We start from the raw sequence: 21,325 nt of genomic DNA on the forward strand, positions 1-21,325 counted from the left end.
CGATTTTGTATGATCGTCACGTGATCAAGTTTACGGTCATTTGAGAAGCACAAAAACACTATCAAAGTATCACCGCCAAAAGGTACATGCTGCGGGATATTCCGTTGTGAATATGCAGTGATTCTGCGTTTGTAAACACGAGCTTGGCCATCAGTCAAGAACAAGAGAAACCGACGTTCGCCCAGCCACTGAACCTTTCAGCAAATTCCAATGACGTCGACCTTGACCCCAAACTATGTGATCCGGGGATAACAACAGATGTCTGATAGTTCGCCTGATTCTACACGCGACCGAATGTAGGTGATTTTGGACCATTTAACTTGACAAACGACGACGTGGAGGCCATCTTTTTATTGTTACACTAACGGATGATTCTTGTGATTCTGAGAAGGATGTATCTTCCCTAGGAATTGTCACTCGTGGTCAACCTGAACGGCGTCGGTCCTTAACGTCATTAGGTAGCTGGTGTTTTCTGGCAATCGCCCTCAACGACATACCAGCCTTCAACATGCCAATAAGAGAAGAGCGTTTTTATTGATATCAACGTCTCTGTTATGAGGAATACAACGTTTCGGAGTGTATCCTTACACCTTCATCAGGTGAATGGAGTAAGGATACACACCGAAACGTTGTGTTCCTCATAATACAGAAGTCGATATCCATGCAAACTCTCCTCCCTTTGTATATCATTTCTAAATGTCATTCAAAGACCTCATACCAATAAGTTTCCGTCTTTGCGCACTTGTCAGTTGAGGAGGCCCCTTATTACCTTATCAACAACGAAATCAATTAGTTTATCGATCTGTAAGAACAGTTTGCTGAAACTTGATATTTTCTAAATGACGGGTACACGTATTGCACTTGGTGCTCGCCTTTAGTCGTAGCACGTGCATATCTACAATCAATCTATGGAGCGCCCGAAGGGTCAGAATAATCCTGCAATCAAACATGATAATGATATATGATTAGACTGAATATAATTGACTCTGTGTGGGTTAACAATCACAGGTGTTACGATACTTGTTTTCATGTGTATATTCAAATGGTTCTCGCATCGACATGAATAAACCTTTAGAGTCAGAGGATGCGGACAATGAGTGATCAAGCCATTGGTTTTATTGTGATCTTCGTGGTGTCGCTAACTGTTTAAACCGCTTGAATTCACGATTGACTCATGTTTTGCTATGGTTACTCGTTGTTATGTAGTTAATTGAAAGACTGCCTCCGTGGTGTAGTGGTTAGAGCGTCTGCCCGTAGGGCAGAAGGTCGCGGGTTCGATCCCCGACCGCGTCATATCAAAAGACGTTAAAATATGGTACTTGTTGGTCCCTGCCTGGCGCGGGGGAAATTGGGTAAAACAAGGACTGGTCGGCTCGGAGTCAGCTCGGAGTCAGTATAATGTGTCTGTGTGTGGTATTCATGCTTCACTGCGGCATGGTATCTCAGTGGGCTAGCACTATAAAACCAGCTTAAGTCTGGGCTAGTACAAGCAGCCACACATACACATACACACGCATGCACGTCGTCATATGAGCGAAATATGGGCAAATGGGGGTATGGGCAAATGGAGATGGGCTGAGGCTGAAGGGAGAAGGAGGGAGATTTAGAGAGTGAGGGCAGAGGGTTGAGGTTGAGGTGGCAGAGATCTGATGTGGGCGAGTTGAGATAGGGGGCTAGTTGAGTGTAGTATGGGGTGGCAGAGATTGGATGTGGGCGAGTTGAGATTGGGGCTAGTTGAGTGTGGTATGGGGTGGCAGAGATTGGATGTGGGCGAGTTGAGATTAGGGTGTGTGCTGTGCGGTCTGGGGTGGAGGAGATTGGATATGTGTCCGAGCTGAGATAGGGGCTAGTAGAGTGTGGTCTGGGGTGGCGGAGGTGGATGTGGGCGATTTGAGATCAGGGCTAGTGGAGTGTGGTCTGGGGTGGAGGAGAATTGGATTGGGCGAGTTGAGATGGGGGCTAGTGGAGCGTGGTCTGGGGTGGCTTGAGAATGGATGTGGGCGAGGAGTTGAGATGGGGGCTAGTGGAGCGTGGTCTGGGGTGGCAGAGCTCTGGATGTGGGCGACTTGAGATGGGGCTAGTGGAGTGTGGTCTGGGGTGGCAGGAGATTGGATGTGGGCGAGAGTTGAGCTAGTGGAGTGTGGTCTGGGGTGGCAGAGATTGGATGTGGGCGAGTTGAGATGTGGGGGCTAGTGGAGCGTGGTCTGGGGTGGCGGAGGTGGATGTGGGCGAGTTGAGATGGGGCTAGTGGAGTGTGGTCTGGGGTGGAGAGTTCGGATGTGGGCGAGTTGGGAGATGGGGCTAGTGGAGCGTGGTCTGGGATGGCAGAGTTTGGATGTGGGCGAGTTGAGATGGGGCTAGTTGAGTGTGGTCTGGGGTGGCGGAGAATGGATTTGGGGCGAGTTGAGATGGGGGGCTAGTTGAGTGTGGTATGGGGTGGAGGAGATTGGATGTGGGCGAGTTGAGATGGGGCTAGTTGAGTGTGGTATGGGGTGGCGGAGATTGGATGTGGGCGATTTGAGATCAGGGTGTGTGCTGTGCGGTCTGGGGTGGAGGAGATTGGATGCAGGCGTGAGGAGAGATAACTGATGGTAGATCTGTCTCGCTCATCAAACCAACCCCGTTTCAGCAGTGTCAAACACCAACTCCCACACAATATCATAATTACACACTCAATAAAAAAACGGATTTAGATAAAACCCCACAATGTGCATCACCAGCAGCGTGGGTCACGACACCGTCTCCACCAACCTCTCCCCGACGTGCGTGTGTAGCGGATGAAGTTGTTATCGATTTCTGGGGATTAGTGTTGATGCAAAGGAACTATTTGATATCTCAGTCACACTTGATACGAAGTTGATAAATATATCTCCCGTCAGGCCACTGTCTCCCTCAGCCGGTGTGGGCAAGCGCGATGTCAAGTCGCGCGGCAGGATCTCATTCACGGGATTTCGTATTCATACGCGTCTGGCTTTATTACAGTCGGTTGCGTTGAAATGTGCTTGTTATATGTGCAACATGTGATTAGAGGTGTCAGCGTGATACAGCCTCGTGTCAGCTATAGGCAACAAGGGCGCAGATATGTGCAATCACGTGGCGAAGCGGATCCCTGGTATTTAGATCTTCGCATAATTCCGTGTGACAGATAAACACCTGATTTGTCAGACATATACAATATTGCGGCATGTGATCAAAGTAGTGACATTTACGAGTTCTTCCTGTCCATGTTATAGACAGCTGATAGATGAATTTGCATGCTCAACCATGTGGTTATGCAACCCAGATGAATTTGTACAACCATGTGATAGAATAAATATACAACCATGTGCTAGATATATAAGATATATACAGATATATACAACCACAAGATAAATATAAATAATATAAACCATGTGGTAGATATATACAACCACAAGGTAAATATGTACAACCATGTGGTAGATATATACAACCACAAGATAAATATGTACAACCATGTGGTAGATATATACAACCACAAGGTAAATATGTACAACCATGTGGTAGATATATACAACCACAAGGTAAATATGTACAATCATGTGGTAGATATATACAACCACAAGGTAAATATGTACAACCATGTGGTAGGTATATGTACAACCACAAGGATAAATACAAACCATGGTAGATATATACAACCACAAGGTACATAGATATGTCCAACCATGTGGTAGATATGTACAACCACAAGGTAAATATGTACAACCATGTGGTAGATATGTACAACCACAAGGTAAATATATACAATCATGTGGTAGATATATACAACCACAAGGTAAATATATACAACCACAAGGTAAATATGTACAATCATGTGGTAGATATATACAACCACAAGGTACATATGTACAGCCATGTGGTAGATATATACAAGCAGAAGGTAAATATGTACAAACCACAAAAATATATACAACCACAAGTACATAAATAACATACAACCGTGGTAAAGGTATATACAACCACAAGGTAAATATGTACAACCTTGTAGATCTATGTACGGTGGATGTGTACAGCCACAAGGGTGCCAACCATCCGGTAATTATGTACAACCACGTTGGCAAATCATGAAGAAATGGCAGATATACAAACCACAACGTAAAATGTACAATCATGTACAACCATGTGGCAGATACAACCATACAACTACGCGGTAAATATATACAACCACGTGACTCAAATTTATTACCATTTGATAAACATGCTCAGCCATGTGGCAGATATATAAAACCACGAAGTAAATATGTACAGCCATGTCACTCAAAGGTACTACTATCTGGTTGACATGTACAGCCGTGATGCAGATATGTACAAACACGTGGTAAACATGTACAACACATGGCAGATATGGACAACAAATAGAAGCTGTGTACAACCATGTGATTGACGGGTTCAACAATGTGATTGACATGTACAAGTCATGTGAGTGACATGTACAACATGTGGTAGATATATACAGCCAAGTTATAAATATGTACAATCATGTGAGTGACATGTACAACGGATGTTGTGGTAGATATATACAACGGTGCTTGAACAACCACAACCGGTAAATATGCATGAACCATTTGATAGTAAATATAAATACAAACCATGTATAAGATAACTATGTACAATCATGGCATTGACAAGTTATAAATAACTATGTACAACACGTGTACAATAAGATATATAACCAAGTTATAAATATACAATCATGGCATTGACGTGTACAACAAGTAGATATGTACAAAACACGGGATGCATATGTACAACAATACGATGTATGGATACAATTATCTAGTTTCCATGTACAAGCAAGTGATCACGATATGTAAAAGTGGTGGATGAAATACACACAGCGAGATTTGGATATACAACCATGTGGATGAAATACACACAGCCACAAGTAGATATATACCCGTTGACAACGTCGGATACAGGTGACCAATATATAACACGCTGCGTCGATGATGATTGAAGTACTGTCAACAGGGTTGGTAGGGTAGCCTTGTGGTTAAAGCGTTTGCTCGTCACCCTGAAGACCCGGGTTCGATTCCCACATGGGTACAAAGTGTGAAGCCCATTTCTGGTTCCTCGTGGTGGTATTGCTGGAATATTGCTAAAAGTGGCGTAAAAGTCAACCCACTCAGTCACGCCTGTCAACAAATGTCTGCGTTGACGACGATGCTGTGAGGTCTACGTGATGAATAGCCGTAGTCAACTCAGTCCAATAGAAAATAAAATCAATAGCAAGATGTACACTGCTGGAGGGATATGTTTGTGTCTGACAGGGTGTGTGTGAGCGAACATTGTTTGTTAAACCTCGGTCAGGTCTTTGAACTGAATCAATGAATACTTCAGAAGTGAGAAGTGGGTCAATTTTGCTTCGCATCTGCAATTTTGCAGCTATTCGTGTTGGAATACATTTACGTACATAATGGTGTTTGGCGTAGCAGCGGTGAGAAATTCCATTCAACTCAAAGAATAATTCAAGTTGCAATTAATATAATAAAATTGTTCAAACATGGTCCAGAAACCGGGGACGGTGGGGTAGTCTTCTCGTTGAAGCGTTCGCTAGTCGGGCCGAAGATCCGGGTTCGATTCCTCACATGGGTACAATGTGTGAAGCCCATTTCTGGTGTCCCCCGCCACTGAAAATGTTACTCAAAGCGGCGTAAATCTACAACTGACTCATTCACACAAGACACGATCCCCATATGATCAAGCGAGCATCTAAACATGATCCAAACATTAATCAAACTTGACTCAAGTACGATCCAAAAATGATTCAAAACATGACTCTTACAGGATCCAAACTTTAATGAAACATTATCAAAACGAGTTCTAACAAGGATCGATGAAAGAATCAAGCATTATTCAGACAAAATGCAAACATATTCCAGAACGTGAGCAGAAATATATTACAAAATAATACATTCATGATTCATTGGAAAATAATGACACTATAATTATTCTGGCGAAAAAGGTGCCTGCCATACTTATTTCACTGTGTAATTTACCTGGAGGCTTATGATGACGTGATCCCGGGATAGAGTTCTTGTGTGTAATTTGTGGATGAGGTACTTCACAAGTAGGACACGCCCCGGAGCCAAATCGAAGGGACAGCTGTGTCACTGAATCGTCGCTGATGGTAATGCGAAATACAAGACTGATCAAGGGAAGTACGTATTATATGTAATCACAAAGGCGTTTGTATTTTGCAGTTAAATACGAGGGGGTATCAAAAAGCTCTAATTAACGCCAGAATTTATTGAGTAATTATTATGAAAACTTGAAGGGAACATCAGTGATCCCTATCTAGTTAATGGACCAAAAGCTATTTACTTCATTTGATTCAATCTGGTGCTAGTTGATCCTAAGCACGAGTAGCCCCAAGTATGGAGAAGATTGAGGCGCGGAGTGTTGTCAAGTTATTGCACTTGAAGGGTTGCACTGCCCGACAGATTCACGAGGAGATGAAACCTGTTGATGGTGAAGATAGTCCATCTTATGATACTGTTGTGAGATGGAAAAGGAATTTTCAAATGTCCCTCACAGATGAGCCAAGATGTGGACGTCGGTTTGACGATACCACTGAGGTCATTAAAGAGGTGGAGGGTTTTCCATGAAATCAGAGTGAGTGAGTTTAGTTTTACGTCGCACTCAGCAATATTCCAGCTACATGGCGGCGGTCTGTAAATAATCGAGTCTGGACCAGACAATCCAGTGATCAACAGCATGAGCATCAGTCTGTGCAATTTGGAACGGATGACATGTGTCAACAAAGTCAGCGAGCCTGACCACCCGATCCGTTAGTCGCCTCTTACGACAAGCATAGTCGCCTTTTGTGGCAAACATGGGTTGCTGAAGATCTTCACGGGTCCCATGAAATAAGAGGTTCTGTTGAGGCGATCTGCATAAGGTAAAACATATTGGGAGAAATGTGAACTGTGGATGGTGACTATATAGAAAGTCTTAAGGACAAGAAATCAAAATAAAGTTTTTAATTCTGAATACGTCTTGGTAGTTAATTAGAATTTTTATATAAACCGTCTGTCTTCTGTCTTGATTAAACGGCCATGATGTTTTCGTGGACACTGGTCTCATGTACATTTTCAGAGTAGAGGTTTGGGCTCATCAAAAGTGGGAATGTTCACGACCTGCATTTTTACGGAACTTCATCGCACGTAAAGTTGCCATACCATGTTACAGATCACGCTGTCCAAATGGGTGTCAGACTCTATCATCTTAACAGAACAGTTAATACAAACTAACCTCGAAAGCCACAGACCACATGTTTCAGAATCCCTCACAGAGTATGACATGTTATGCCAATGTAGATCCCCGACCCATGATCAAGGGGTGGGAGCGTGTGAGCAAACAAATGAACGCAAGCAAACAATAAATGTAAAATTTAAAAAGTTGAAACGAAAACAAACCTCCTACTCATTTCATTAAAGATATTCGAAGTTAACAAGAACACCACACCCTCATTAATCATCTATGATCTACGCCGTGCCTTTCATACGCTTCACCAAAACCCGCGATGAGGAATATTTGATACAATATGTGCATTAGCAAGACATTTTAATTAAATAACAAATCCACATAAAGCTTACACGTGCAGATTTATTTTAATTATTTTGATAAGGATAATCGGATAGCCTTTCTATATATTTAAATAAAATGTTGACAATGATGAAAATCGGCCTTGTGTATCATTGAAAGATATAAACGATATTCCTACATAAATATTCCTGTTAATCGTGAGAACTTCGTGACTTTGTCACGGGCCTACTGAGATATCGCTAATATGCCGACTGTTTGGCAGGTTTACAACGATTCTGGGCTCTATGGCAACTATTCGCTTGACTTTTCTCAATATTACCCCTGTGTTGACATTATTAACAACTACTGTGTCAACGCGTTGAGTTGAATTGATCATTATTGTTAACAGCCGTGACAGAGAGCCCAGTGACGTCAGCCGGAGACACTAACACAACATTAGCAGCCGTTCAGCCAGGTACCGTTAGTGTTACACGTGGTGAAGGGTTTTAGCATGACTTGGTTGAGATTGATGTCTAATGACATTAAACCTGAGGTAGTTATATCCCAGTTCTAATGCGCATTTTCTTCTTTGGATATTGTGGTCGTATTTGGTGAAGGTAACATTGCAATACTGTGCATCAGTGCAGTCGGTATACTTGGAAATTGTACTGTTATAACACTTACTGACATAGTACTGTTATAATAATGACATAACGGGACAATCCTTGTATTGGTAAGGTTAACGCTGACATGACTGTGCAACCGTTATACAAGTTTACGATGACATAATACGGTATAGTCCTATTTAGTGATGATAACAAAAGACTGACATGAAGGTAGAGCTCTGTTTGGTGATGATAACAAAACTGTCATAACGGCAGATTTCTAGTTGGGGGCGGCAACCTAATAGTGAATTGACGGTACAGTTGTGTTTGGTGATGACAACAGAATACTTCCTTGGCGATAGAGCTTTATTTGGTGATGATAACATAATTCTACAATGACCGTACAGTTCCATTTGGTGATGATAACATAATACTGCATTGACGACAGAGTTAAACTTGGTGATGATAACATAATCCTGTATTGACGACAGAGTTAAACTTGGTGATGATAACATAATACTGCATTGACGACAGAATTAAACTTGGTGATGATAACATAATACTGCATTGACGGTACAGTTCTATTTGGTGATGTAACTACAGAGTTATACTTGGTGATGATAACATAATACTGTATTGACGACAGCGTTATACTTGGTGATGATAACATAATACTGCATTGACGACAGAGTTATACTTGGTGATGATAACATAATATTGGCATGACGATAGAATACATACGTTCTGCTTGATGATGATATTTCTTATAACTCCGACGCAACAACAAAGTTAATATTTATGGTTACGAAAACGTGAAAGTACTGACAGACCGTTACATTGTTATACACGACGATGGTAACCCTATAACACTGACATGGCAGGTTACCTCTTATATTTGGTGATGGCACAATACATTGACATTTAAGTACATCCGTTCTTCTTGGTGATTGGAACCTGTAAAGATCCGCTTAGAATTGATCTTCAGCAACCCATGCTTGTCGTAAGAGGCGACTAACGGGATCGGGTGGTCATGCTCGCTGACTTGGTTGACACATGTCATCGTATACCAATTGCGAACATCGATGTTCATGATGTTGGTCACTGGATTGTCTGGTCCAGACTCGATCATGTACAGACCGCCGTCATATAGCTGGAATACTGCGGAGTGCGGCGTTAGATAAGAATTAACGGTGGTTGGAACGTTACAACATAAAAGTACACTTATTGGTGAAGGATATAAAATACAAACACAGCAATATTGTGGTTCTACTTGATAGTCAGTACCATTGTTACATCGACCAATCAGTAAATGCATGATATCCTTAGGTAATATTGTATGACTGATATAACGGTACTTCGGCAACCCCATTCGCTAGATCAAGTTTCAGATCCATTGTAACAGCATCTTCATCTGTATAATTAATTTTAACAAAAAGTGTTCCTGTTTATTTATATTAAGGTATATATTTGTAAGTGGAGTTTCAATTATGCAGTCAATTACTTCCACATTCAAACTGTCATGGTACAACTCCGAGCAATTACTATTCCATTCTTTTGTTAGCATCATGACTATGCTCGCAGCTATGACTAACCTACAGCTTGAATGGCACTTATAGCTATCCTGGGACGCATTACAGCCCAGTTAGTATGTTAGGCGATATAAAAAATCCGTGCGCAATAACTCCACTATTACTTAACCGATCATCATGACACGTCCGCGAGTAATCATTGAGTTATATGTGTTTAAGTTATCAACGTTCTGATTTGTCATTAGTTTAATGTGTCAAGGTGGAGATGTTACAGAATGTTATTATTGGTCTATTACTATAAATCGGTTAGGAGGCTGGAGCTCATGGCACAGTGGTAGGGAAACAACCGTTTGATCTATCAAATGGAAAATCCTCGGGATAAAAACATACGCAGTTCAGTCTGTTGCAAAATCTGTACAAACATTATTCTCAATATATGTTCACAACTCCACAAACATATCCTCAGTTCTACAAACAAATCCATATCTCTCCAGAATTACATTCACAGTTCTCCATATATATATACTAAGCAGCAACAGAAACGTCAGTTTCGAATTTTCCTTCGCAGAAACGGGTAACTGAAAACTCATTTAATGTTTTGATTGTATATTTTTGACAACATCTCCAACTTTAACTGAGCAAAGACATTCCTTCCCAAACTCAGAATGGAACCCAGGAAATGGTCTCAAAAAGGCAACCTCATCTCGGAAGATGGTACAGTGTTCTCCATGTTTTTCATGCAACTCATGCTGCACGTGCTGTTCACAAGGACCAGCCCTATACAATGCACCCCCAAACCTGGTTGAAACATTCACATTACAACCTCAGCAGGATGCTGCGACTCACGACAGCTCAGAGGAACCAGGCGCTAGGAAGACTTGAAGCTGGCCACACTGCACAAGCCGTTGCCTATCACTTCCAGGTCAACGTTTGGACCATCTACAGGCTGCAGCAACGTTTCCGGGCCACCAACATCACAAAAGATCGCCCCCGTACTGGCAGACCAAGGGTCACCACAAGACGACAAGACCGCCATGTTGTGCGACAGCATGTACAGAATCCCTTCATGCAGGCATCCGAAACAGCACGCCAGACAGTGAGAACACATGGAAGACCAATCAGTGCTGATACAGTACGCCGACGTCTTCACAGCAGGAAGCTCCATTGCCATAGACCTTACCGTGGACCTATCCCCAGCCCTCGTCATCGGCGTGAACGTCTACAGTTTGCCCTACAACACCAAAACTGGCGATACAGGCAATGGAGAACAGTTCTGTTCACAGATGAGAGTCGGTACTGCGTATCAACTGCAGATGGCAGAACACGAATATGGCGACGACGTGGCCAGCGTTACTTAGACCGATGTGTTATGGAAAGAGACTCATGGGGAGGTGCAAGCATCATGGTATGGGGTGGAATAGGCCTGAACCAGAGAGTGGGCTCTGTGGTGTTCCAGAACCTTGGTCCAGGGAGAGGAGGCGGTATCACAGCGGTGCGCTACATCGACCAAGCTCTCAGACCCCACGTCATACCACATTTCGCACGTCACCGGAACAACAGTTTCCAGCATGATAACGCCCGGGGCCATACTGCCAGAGCTACACGGGACCTCCTACAGCAGAACGTAGTCAACATTTTGCAGTGGCCAGCCCTTAGTCCTGATTTAAACCCAACTGAACATTTTTGGGATGAAATTCAGAGGAGACTGAAAAATGTCATATCAAGGCCGAACACAGCCGATTTATTGCGCCAGGCCTTTCTCAGAGTGTGGTTCCAGGTGCCAATGGCCATCATCAATCGATTGTGCACTCCATGCATAGACGCTGTGCTGCAGTTATTGCCGCTCGTGGTGGTCACACTAGATACTGAAGTCAAGAGTCTGAATTGACTGCAAACGTTCACGTAATTGTGCTGAGTTATTCATTGATGTGTCAAGATATTGTACACAGGAAATGTTTTAGGATCCGCTTATTATGTCCATTTCTGTAATGATTTGATTACAGTGCCTATCTAATTTTGAATTCGTACTGACGGTTCTTTTTGCTGCTGAGTATATTAACAACTATCCGAACATATTCACAACTATCTAGATATATCCACAACTATCCAGATATATCCACAACTCTCCAGATGTATCCACAACTACCCAGATATATCCACAACTCTCCAGATATATCCACAACTCTCCAGATATATCCACAACTCTCCAGATATATCCACAACTCCAGATATATATCCACAACTCTCCAGATATATCCACAACTCCCCAGATGTATCCACAACTCTCCAGATATATCCACAATATCTCCAGATATATCCACAACTACTCCAGATATATCCACAACTATCCCAGACCCAGATATATCCACAACTCTCCAGATATATCCACAACTCTCCAGATATATCCACAACTCTCCAGATATATCCACAACTACCCAGATATATCCACAACTCTCCAGATATATCCACAACTCTCCAGATATATCCACAACTCTCCAGATATATCCACCCAGATATATCCACAATCCAGATATATCCACAACTCTCCAGATATATCCACAACTACCCAGATATATCCACAACTCTCCAGATATATCCACAACTCTCCAGATATATCCACAACTCTCCAGATATATCCACAACTCTCCAGATGTATCCACAACTCTCCAGATATATCCACAACTACCCAGATATCCACAATCCAGATATATCCACAACTCTCCAGATGTATCCACAACTCTCCAGATATATCCACAACTCTCCAGATATATCCACAACTCTCCAGATATATCCACAACTCTCCAGATATATCCACAACTCTCCAGATATATCCACAACTCTCCAGATATATCCACAACTCTCCAGATATATCCACAACTATCCACAACTCTCCTACCAGATATATCCACAACTCTCCAGATATATCACAACTCTCCAGATATATCCACACTCTCCACTATCCAAACTCTCCAAGATATATCCACAACTACCCAGATATATCCACAACTATCCGAACATATTCAGTGAAATATGGCATTATTCTTTCGAATTCTACAACTATTCATCACTATCCAAACATATATACAACTATCCAAACATATTCACAACTCTCCGAACATATTCAGTGAAATATGGCATTATTCTTTTGGAATCTGTTATTTCCAAGACTAGAATATTGTGAAAGATTTGGAAAGACGGTTATTTCTCCCTTTCCATGAAATAATCTGTGACAAAATTGAAAGTCTACTTCTGTACAGAGTCGTTCATGCATGCAACCCAATTGTTTCTCCTTATTACACAAGATGAGTCCAGTCAAGCTATGTAATTTTAGCAATGTATTTTCTCTATTCTGTTATGGTTTTGGGATATATTCGTCAGGAAACGCGGCTGTGGTATTTTTTCTTTGTTATGTAGTTGAGGTAAGTGAGTGAGTGAGTGAGTGAGCATTATTCCAGCAATATCACGGCGGGGGACACCAGAAATGGGCTTCATACATTGTACCCATGTGGGGAATCGAACCCGGTCTTCGTCGTGACGAGCGAACGCTTCAACCACTAAGCTACCCCACCGCCCCAGGTGATATAGTATTTTTATTCATGAAATTCATTCAAATTCAGCACCTCCCGTCGTGGACTTCCGAAGTATTGTATTTATTTGTTTTACACGGCGTCTAGGACTGACATCGATCTGTCCTCTCCTTGAACAATAGTTATGTCATGGCATGTCACCATAATGTGTGGAGAACGCCGGAGTGATGCTGATTCTAGCTGTGTACCACCTTGGTGGTTCTCACGTGTCGGATCCTGACAGACACAGCGTAATAACCAGTGTGTATTAGTACACTTGCTTCAAGGTTATGCAAGTGATTACATTATCGAGTTGATGTAACCAACTTGCCTGCATTTCTATCATGGTGAAAATAAGTATCGATCAAGTTTACATGAGGATATTTACAGTAGATATAGGGTCTACCTGGTGGCGGAAGTTTGGAGGTCCGATACCCAAATATTATATGACGTCATACGAAGATACTTGTTGTTTTCTTGCCTGCTGGGTTAAACAAGGACCGGTTGGCTCAAAATATACTTGCCTGAGTCGAGTACAAGGACACGCACGTACACACACACGCGTGCAAGCACACACAAAACAAACATGCTCGTTGTTGTGTAAGTTCAATTATATTATATATGACGTACATATCATTTCTGCTCACAAAGAGATCTGGTGACAAAATGATTGTGATGACGGGGGTGCTGCTGACCAAAGGGATTAATCGTATCTACATTTATTAGTGATGAAATAATGCTCAACTTTGTTGGCGAAATTTAAGTCACCGTAAATGTTTCAGCTGCATCCAACGTCACAGCCAACGCTACGAGTTTGGAGACAGGTACATACATAACCCTTCCATTTCCTCATTTTCCTTCATTTTAAGACCATCGCAACATTCATTTATGAAATAAACATGGTGACTAAAATTCTATTTTGACTATCAACTGTAGGACAAATGTAACCTATGCTGTGTTACATGACCGCTAAACATCCTATCCCAGTGTCCTAGCTGTGGTTTTGGAGCGTTTTGGTAACATTTGTAATGTTTTGTTCAAATTCAATTTGCAAACGTAGTACTTTTAGCCTGCAGTTCAAGTCGGTTCATCTGCAGATTACACTCAAGAACATATACGGATTCTTTCAGTACAATAAATTTACTTATACTGGCTTACTGACTGAGTTTGGTTTTAAGCCGCTTTTCGCAATATTCCAGCAACATCATGGCGGGGGACACCAGAAATGGGCTTCACACATTGTACCCATGTGGGGATTCGAACCCGGGTCTTCGGCGTGCCGAGCCAACGCTTTGACCACTAGGCTACCCCACCGCCCCAAATTTACTTATAACACATGATAGCATTAAAGAGGAGAATATACACTCATGCCAATAATGGTTGTCACCCCCTTCATTTTTTTTGGAGAGGGAGGGTGGGGTGGGGTGGGGGTGGGGGTAAGGAGGGTGACAACCAGTATTGGCATGAGTATAAATTGCATCAAGTGAATCCGTCTTAATTAGAAACTCTTTAATCCGGAAACCTCCCCTTCGGTTTGGTAACACCGGAAAGTGTACATGTTTACAAAATGTTTCTATCCGTACCCGGGATTCCTGATTCAAAAGTTTAGACTCACTGTTTTTCTTCATTTAATGAACTCATGACAATAATCTTTTCAACGTAACGAATTTGTTTTACAATACATCAGTTCATGTGTAAACAGTACCTTTAAACAGAATGAAATATTAAGCAAAATCTAGTTTACAACAGTTGCCTGAAGTAAGTGTCTACATTTACACTAGTGAGTCAAAACTTTTGATGGGTAGTATTTATTTATTTGGAGATTTCACTGGACGGGTGCCGTCCGGATTAAGGGGGTTTCACTGTAGTCAGACACCAGCTAAGACCTTCACGTTTATGTAAGATCATTACTGGAATCCTCTATCTTCCATGTCTAGTCTGCTTTAAAACCAGACAAGCTATTCAGACAAGGGGATTTGCCACAGCTCCATATATTGTCACTTCAGACGACGGGAAAAGCACCGTATTCGGAATACAATACACGTGAATTATGCTTTTGTCATTTGATCGGTGGAGGTTAAGTATTATGCATATAGTGTATATTAACAAGTGACCACGTGTATTCACAGCAAAGGCCGACAACTCGTCTACGAATGCAACAGACACGCCAAAAACGGAAGGTACATTTTTGGCTGACATTTTCTTTAATCGTGGTTTTTATGCATTTATGTTTTTTGTACAATACAGTTCGTTTAGTTTATTTCTTAGTTATCGACTATCAATAATGCCGATATCATTTCGTATCATTTAATTGAATTTCTTGTTGAAGTCAGCTCAGACTAAATGTTGGAGTGTATTTCTTGAGAATGACAACAGACTCCGTCTGGATACACGTTAGGACCCCAAACAATTTTTCGGGTTTCAGTTCAGCAGGTAGTGGTTCGCCAGTGGTTTTAGAAATTGCTTGTTGTCTAACGCCACACTCGCCAATGTCCTAGGTATATTTCGAAGGAAGTTCGATATCTGCATCAATCCAAACAAGCCAGTGAGTGATAACATGAACATCAATCCAGGTCGTCAGACCAAGTAATACACTGGCCATCCGATCCATTATGTTGGCTCTTACGGACAACATAGCCGAAATTAACAATTTCACGTTGTCACAACGTTGTAACAACGTTATGTCTTCATTGTTACAACGTTATTCTGTGGACTCCCATTTACGTTGTCACAACGTTGTGGCCTAACATTGTGACACGTCATTTTTACGTCGCCACAAGGTTAAAGTTTTATTATGCTAACGTATTTTACGTTCTATTTAACGTTGCAGCTAAATAGATTCCCAGTAGTGAACAGTACATAAGAAACAAAGCAGAAATTTGCATGCTTTTTTGGTCGCGTGTTTTCTGAAGCTTTAGCTGAATAGTGAAGAAAGAATCTTAAAGTGAAAAGTTTTACAGAAAACTCTATCGTGATAAGTCATAAGAAACGTTGTTATAACGTTGTGAGGAGCCCAAAGCTTAACGTTTCCTCAACGTAAATTTGCAACGTTGTTATTACAATGTGACATAACGTTATAAATGACGTAATACTAACGTTGTGCCAACGTTGTGTCATGACGTTACCAACCTACAACCTTTCCACGACGTTGTGAAAACGTGTGTCAGCTGGGAGGTTGCTGGGGATCTACGGAAACGCAGAAACTCTCCTTTTGTGTATTTCATAAATGCATGGAGCGATGGAGATACTGGCGTCACTTTTACAACAAATTTATGACGGCGAATGTGCTAATAATGTATATAGTGAATGCACATGACGTAAAAACGATACTAGTATATGTTAAATGATAATATGGATGTCTCTGTAAAATTGACGGAGATGCTGATAACCAGTGCAACATCGTTACTCTATCCACAGGTGTGAATAAGACAACAACAAATTATACCGAAAAAGCGCCTGCTGTAACCCCATCAGATGTATGGGTACCCGGTAGGATCATGTTTTTACTGCTCTTCGACCATCTAGTCTAGACCTTAATTGTTACTGGCTACTGGGATTTTCAATCCTTTCAATTTGAGGGATCTCAGACAGCGTTGCCATGTTTCTTTCTCCAGAGGTTAGATTTTAGTTTATCTTATAGACTATGTAATCATCGTGTTGTCGTGGTTTTACCTTTCCAATCGATGAAACGCGTGTAAAGTGTACAATAATTATGCTTCAACTGTAACTAAACATCTATCTTTTAAAAGAAAATACATTCACACGTATTATATGTTCTGTATTAAAAATACACTAAATCCTGTTTCTTATCCTGCTAAAGTGACTCGGAGACAGATGTTCAATATTCAGTTTAAAGCAAATAATCTGTGTCCATTAAAGTTATTTCAATTCCAGCTTTACACTATTGCATTACTGTACGTTTTCAAACATTTACATTTGCTTATCATTTCTAGTACTTATTTCGTCGGGGAAGGTATACGATTGATCTTTCGTGTGTTGAGAGCCTTACATCTTTGTCGTCCTTCTGCACCACAGTTTTAATTCTCACACACTCTGAAACTACTGACACTTACATCACCAAAAACCGCGATTAAAAATATATAAAATATCTTATATCGATGCTATCCCTATCTGGCAACTGCTCTGGTAAATTGTAAATGAGCTAGACTATGTCTCTTGAAATATGGTTCTGGTCATTCCGACTATGTCTCTTTCTGGTAATGGTTCGGGTACATATTGGCCATGCCTGTTTGTAGCCATGGTTCCAGGAATTCTGAAGATGTCTCTTTCTAACAGAGGTTCTGGTACATCTTGACCATGCCGCTTTGTAGCCATGGTTCCAGGAATTCTGAAGATGTCTCTTTCTTGCAGAGGTTCTGATACATCTTGACCATACCTCTTTGTAGCCATGGTTACATGAATTTTGAAGATATCTCTTCTGGCAAGGGTTCTGATGAATGACAGGATTTTTTCATGGTCATAATTCACCCATCAGACATTGTATAGATGCTCCAATGAGGGTTTATTTCTACTGTTTTTTTTAAAATATTTTTGCTCCTAGTGGTAATGGTGCTTCATAATCACTCACAACGGCAATTTCAATTTTAAACATTTATATTGCAGCACCCGAGATAACATGCACTCTCTCGAGCGAGCGGTGTTCCGTTAAAAGCCAGTGCTGTAGCAATAGATGCGTCAAGCTACATTCGGGAGCAGATTACCGTTGTCTCAAGAGTTCCGTCGACAAGCCATGTAAACATGACTACAACTGTGAGGGCAAGCTCCAATGTAGCCCCCATAGGAAAACTTGCTGTGTCGACTTATGGCAGTCATGCGTGATAGCTTCGCAATGTTGTAACACTGAGCACAGATGTCTGTCAATGCAAGGGTTTATTTATAAAAAATGTCTAAAATCTGATGCCATACGTGCTGCATCTGCCTGGGGATTGATGACTCTTCCATCCATACTGGCGATAACGCAGCTGATGTTGCTATTATGAAGTCACTACAACGATTACTAATAATACACTCCCTCCGATTTGACATTATATTTATATGTTTTGAAGAGATTAGACGTCCTTCAAAGAAAGTGCCTTATTGTTACTAATTTGTTTACGTTTTGATTGTACGTTTTTCCACCGGTAGAAATGGCCTTAAAAAGGTCGATAAAGATCCAATGGTTATGGGTTCACGTCTCTATACAAAATCCAAATACACTTAACTACAGAGGTATTTTGTTTTCAACAGCTTGTGACTCTCAAATCCAAATAACCAGATAAAACATTTCTTATTTCGTAGTACAGACTCACGTCATACCCCACGCTGTGTAAATACTCTGGATATATGCATGGTGGCATTGCCACATGATTATATGGAACATTAGACATGTCAGTTCTGTCCTTTACTGAAAAGGTTTAAAATCCAAATATAACATAGTTTGCATTTGACCGTTTTCTAAAAAGGCATTGCGTCTTCGATGCCAAATATGTAAATAGTCTGTTCATTAAGAAAGGTGTTGGAAAATATTTGCTTTTTATTGTCTGCAAAATGAATTTTCTATGCCCATTGTGTGGATAATTGTTAATGAATTCATGGGACATGAATTAATTCAATCCATCTCAGCCAGAGCCGCTCTCTCTTCATGATCGGTATATTTCAGACTAGAGACTCTGTAGCTGTCCCACCATGCTCTGCCTTATGTAATTAAACATTTAAATTTGCCTGTAATGTAGGTCGCTGAGAACGTTACCAACAACGGGATAATTAACGTTCAAAGCTTATTGCTTTCGAAGTGAAGAAAATGTCCTCTACACAACACACATGATGCCTATTTATATCATGATATTCTTGATTTTGCTTTAATTTACTTTGAATGATATCATGAACCAACGGTTTATGTGACAATATGCAACGGCACGTTGTCCGTTGAAACAGCAACGGAGTAACTGTTTGTGGATATCCCAGCTTCCGGGCAGTCATATTGGGTGAATCCCGGCAGCCATATTGGATGCGTTATTTTACAATTCAGGAAGTGTTCAATATGTGCAAATTAGTGACCCCATTTATACACCATTATATAATTATTGGGAAGAAAACACCGTATCATACAACGATGCTTATCACATGACGTAGAGAACAAGGGATTCGAGTGATCTTGAACTCACGTAACTTCATTGTTAGAATATTGTTTGGACTTATCTGATATTGACGCAATGTGTGGTATAAAGGACTGCAAGTCTATGGTTTTATGTATTCATGGCTGTTGGGGGAATATGGAGAACACAAACCTTCGAAGCTTTGACGGTGAACTGAGACAGTTGAGATCTATATGCCATATAGTGACTGATTAACAACAATCTGTGATACTTCGCGGTATATTCCAACACACATCTCATCTTTGAAATGAGTCCAACTGAGGTTGTTGCGTGTTCTACGGAATATTTGAACGATAACCTGCTTATGATTACACAATGAAATGACGTTACGAAACAGATAACTTGTTCAAATCTCTACCTGAGACTATAGCTATACAGGTGAGCTTCAGCGACAAGTCCACTACCCTGTTGCAAAATTGTGATGTTTGCTGGGAGTGCGAGGAGGTACTTTATTTTATCTTTACTTATTAATACCAACAAGAAGTAATGTAGATGCAAATAAAAACTTTTAAGAAATGTTTGAGTTTTGTGTTAATGTTGCTGACTTCTATAACGTGCTTGTAGTTTTGTGTGTCAGCGTGTCAGAACAAACCAGACTGAACTTTGGACGAGTGTAGCACGCCATGTATTCATTCATTACCCTTCTTTACAAGGAAAGGGCTTGCATTTCAAGCCGTGAACAACAGTTCATGGATACAATTCGGGTACAATACTGAAAAATATTTAAGATCAGTCAATGACAAGATACAAACTATGATAAGTTGTGAAATCTAAGTTGTGCTTTTGGGCACAATCGCATAATCGCATACAGTGTTTGCCCTTAACCCTTAAAAGTTGCAGGCCCTAAGGACCTAGAACCATCAAAAGTTGTGGGTCCTGATCAAAACGTGTAGGCCCAATATCCTAGTTACATGATGTGTTATTTGCAGCAAACAAAAATACGACAACTAACAAACTGAGATAAAGAGTTTAATTTTACTCGAGTGATTGCCTAGTCTTCATTTACAACAAATCAACATCCATGTCAAGATCGAAGTCTTCTGAAAAGTCTGTAATCTAAATTGCTTCCTCGAAAATGATAGTCCTTTCACTTACAGACAACAGTTGCTGATCGAGATAAAAAACTAGAAATTACTGAAAGACATTTTCGGAAAAGTAATACTCTTCCTGTCGGCCATAAGGACCTGCATAAAACAAAAGCTGTTCCGTGTGGTTTTCAGCCGGCTTCGGGCCTAAGGACGCTGATCGCATATGAATACACCTGCATTGATCACACCTGCACATCGTCACATTTGCAGTAAACACCTGCATTCGAAAACATGTTCATTTAGACAAACCTTAGCTGGGAGAGCCCCTGCAAATTTAGGGCACACCTTCAATCAGTCACACCTTCGTTGAAATACACCTGTCGTGATGGCTCACGTTCTGCGAACGCTGTTGGTTTCTGAGTGAGTGAGTGAGTGTTTAGTTTATCGTCGCTCTTAGCAATATTCCACGACAGGAGACACCAGAAATGGGCTTCACACTTTGTATCCATGTCGGGAATCGAACCCGGTGCTTTTGGATTTGCACAAGACTGCATCTACACTTGAGAGCCAATTCCCTTGAACGAGAGTTATAATATTTATTACTAACTCACGAACACCTGTATCCAGTGATTGCTTAATTAGATGTACTATTTCTCGCCACCGATGCAATTATTCAGCCAACAGTATTATTCAGTGGACAAAGCGTTCGCTCCAGAAGACCCGGGTTTGAAGCCCATTTATGTTGATACTGCTGTGTTGATACACATGAATATCAAGTGCTCTCGCGTTTGTGAAGTTTAGCATAATACGGACATTGCAACGTGCACTGATCTATGGCATCCATGTTTGGTAATCAAAAGACTATAAAGGAATTATCATATTGTAAAGTGCATA

General features: G+C 41.1%; 1 protein-coding gene across 4 annotated transcripts in view; it reads left to right on the plus strand.

Annotated features, from left to right (window-relative positions):
• LOC124262348 overlaps window positions 1-19,919 on the plus strand; it is a 57,470-nt gene extending 37,551 nt beyond the window's left edge. The window contains exons 1-7 of one of the 4 annotated variants that reach the window (XR_006894562.1): window positions 1,223-1,234; window positions 5,457-5,458; window positions 7,958-8,023; window positions 14,031-14,072; window positions 15,378-15,428; window positions 16,666-16,737; window positions 17,872-19,919. Coding sequence is in view for 3 of the 4 variants with exons in the window: in XM_046696837.1 (XP_046552793.1) it covers window positions 7,958-8,023; window positions 14,031-14,072; window positions 15,378-15,428; window positions 16,666-16,737; window positions 17,872-18,248 (608 nt within the window). In the remaining variant the exon portion in view is untranslated. Of the gene's footprint in view, window positions 1-1,222; window positions 1,235-5,456; window positions 5,459-7,957; window positions 8,024-14,030; window positions 14,073-15,377; window positions 15,429-16,665; window positions 16,738-17,871 lie in introns of those variants that run through there. The other 3 variants (XM_046696837.1, XM_046696838.1, XM_046696839.1) reach the window with 3 other exon arrangements.
• Window positions 19,920-21,325: the final 1,406 nt, after the last annotated feature.

The sequence above is a fragment of the Haliotis rubra genome, unplaced genomic scaffold, assembly GCF_003918875.1.
Source record: "Haliotis rubra isolate DU_JTF1 unplaced genomic scaffold, ASM391887v1 Scf831, whole genome shotgun sequence".
NCBI classification, from domain to species: domain Eukaryota; kingdom Metazoa; phylum Mollusca; class Gastropoda; order Lepetellida; family Haliotidae; genus Haliotis; species Haliotis rubra.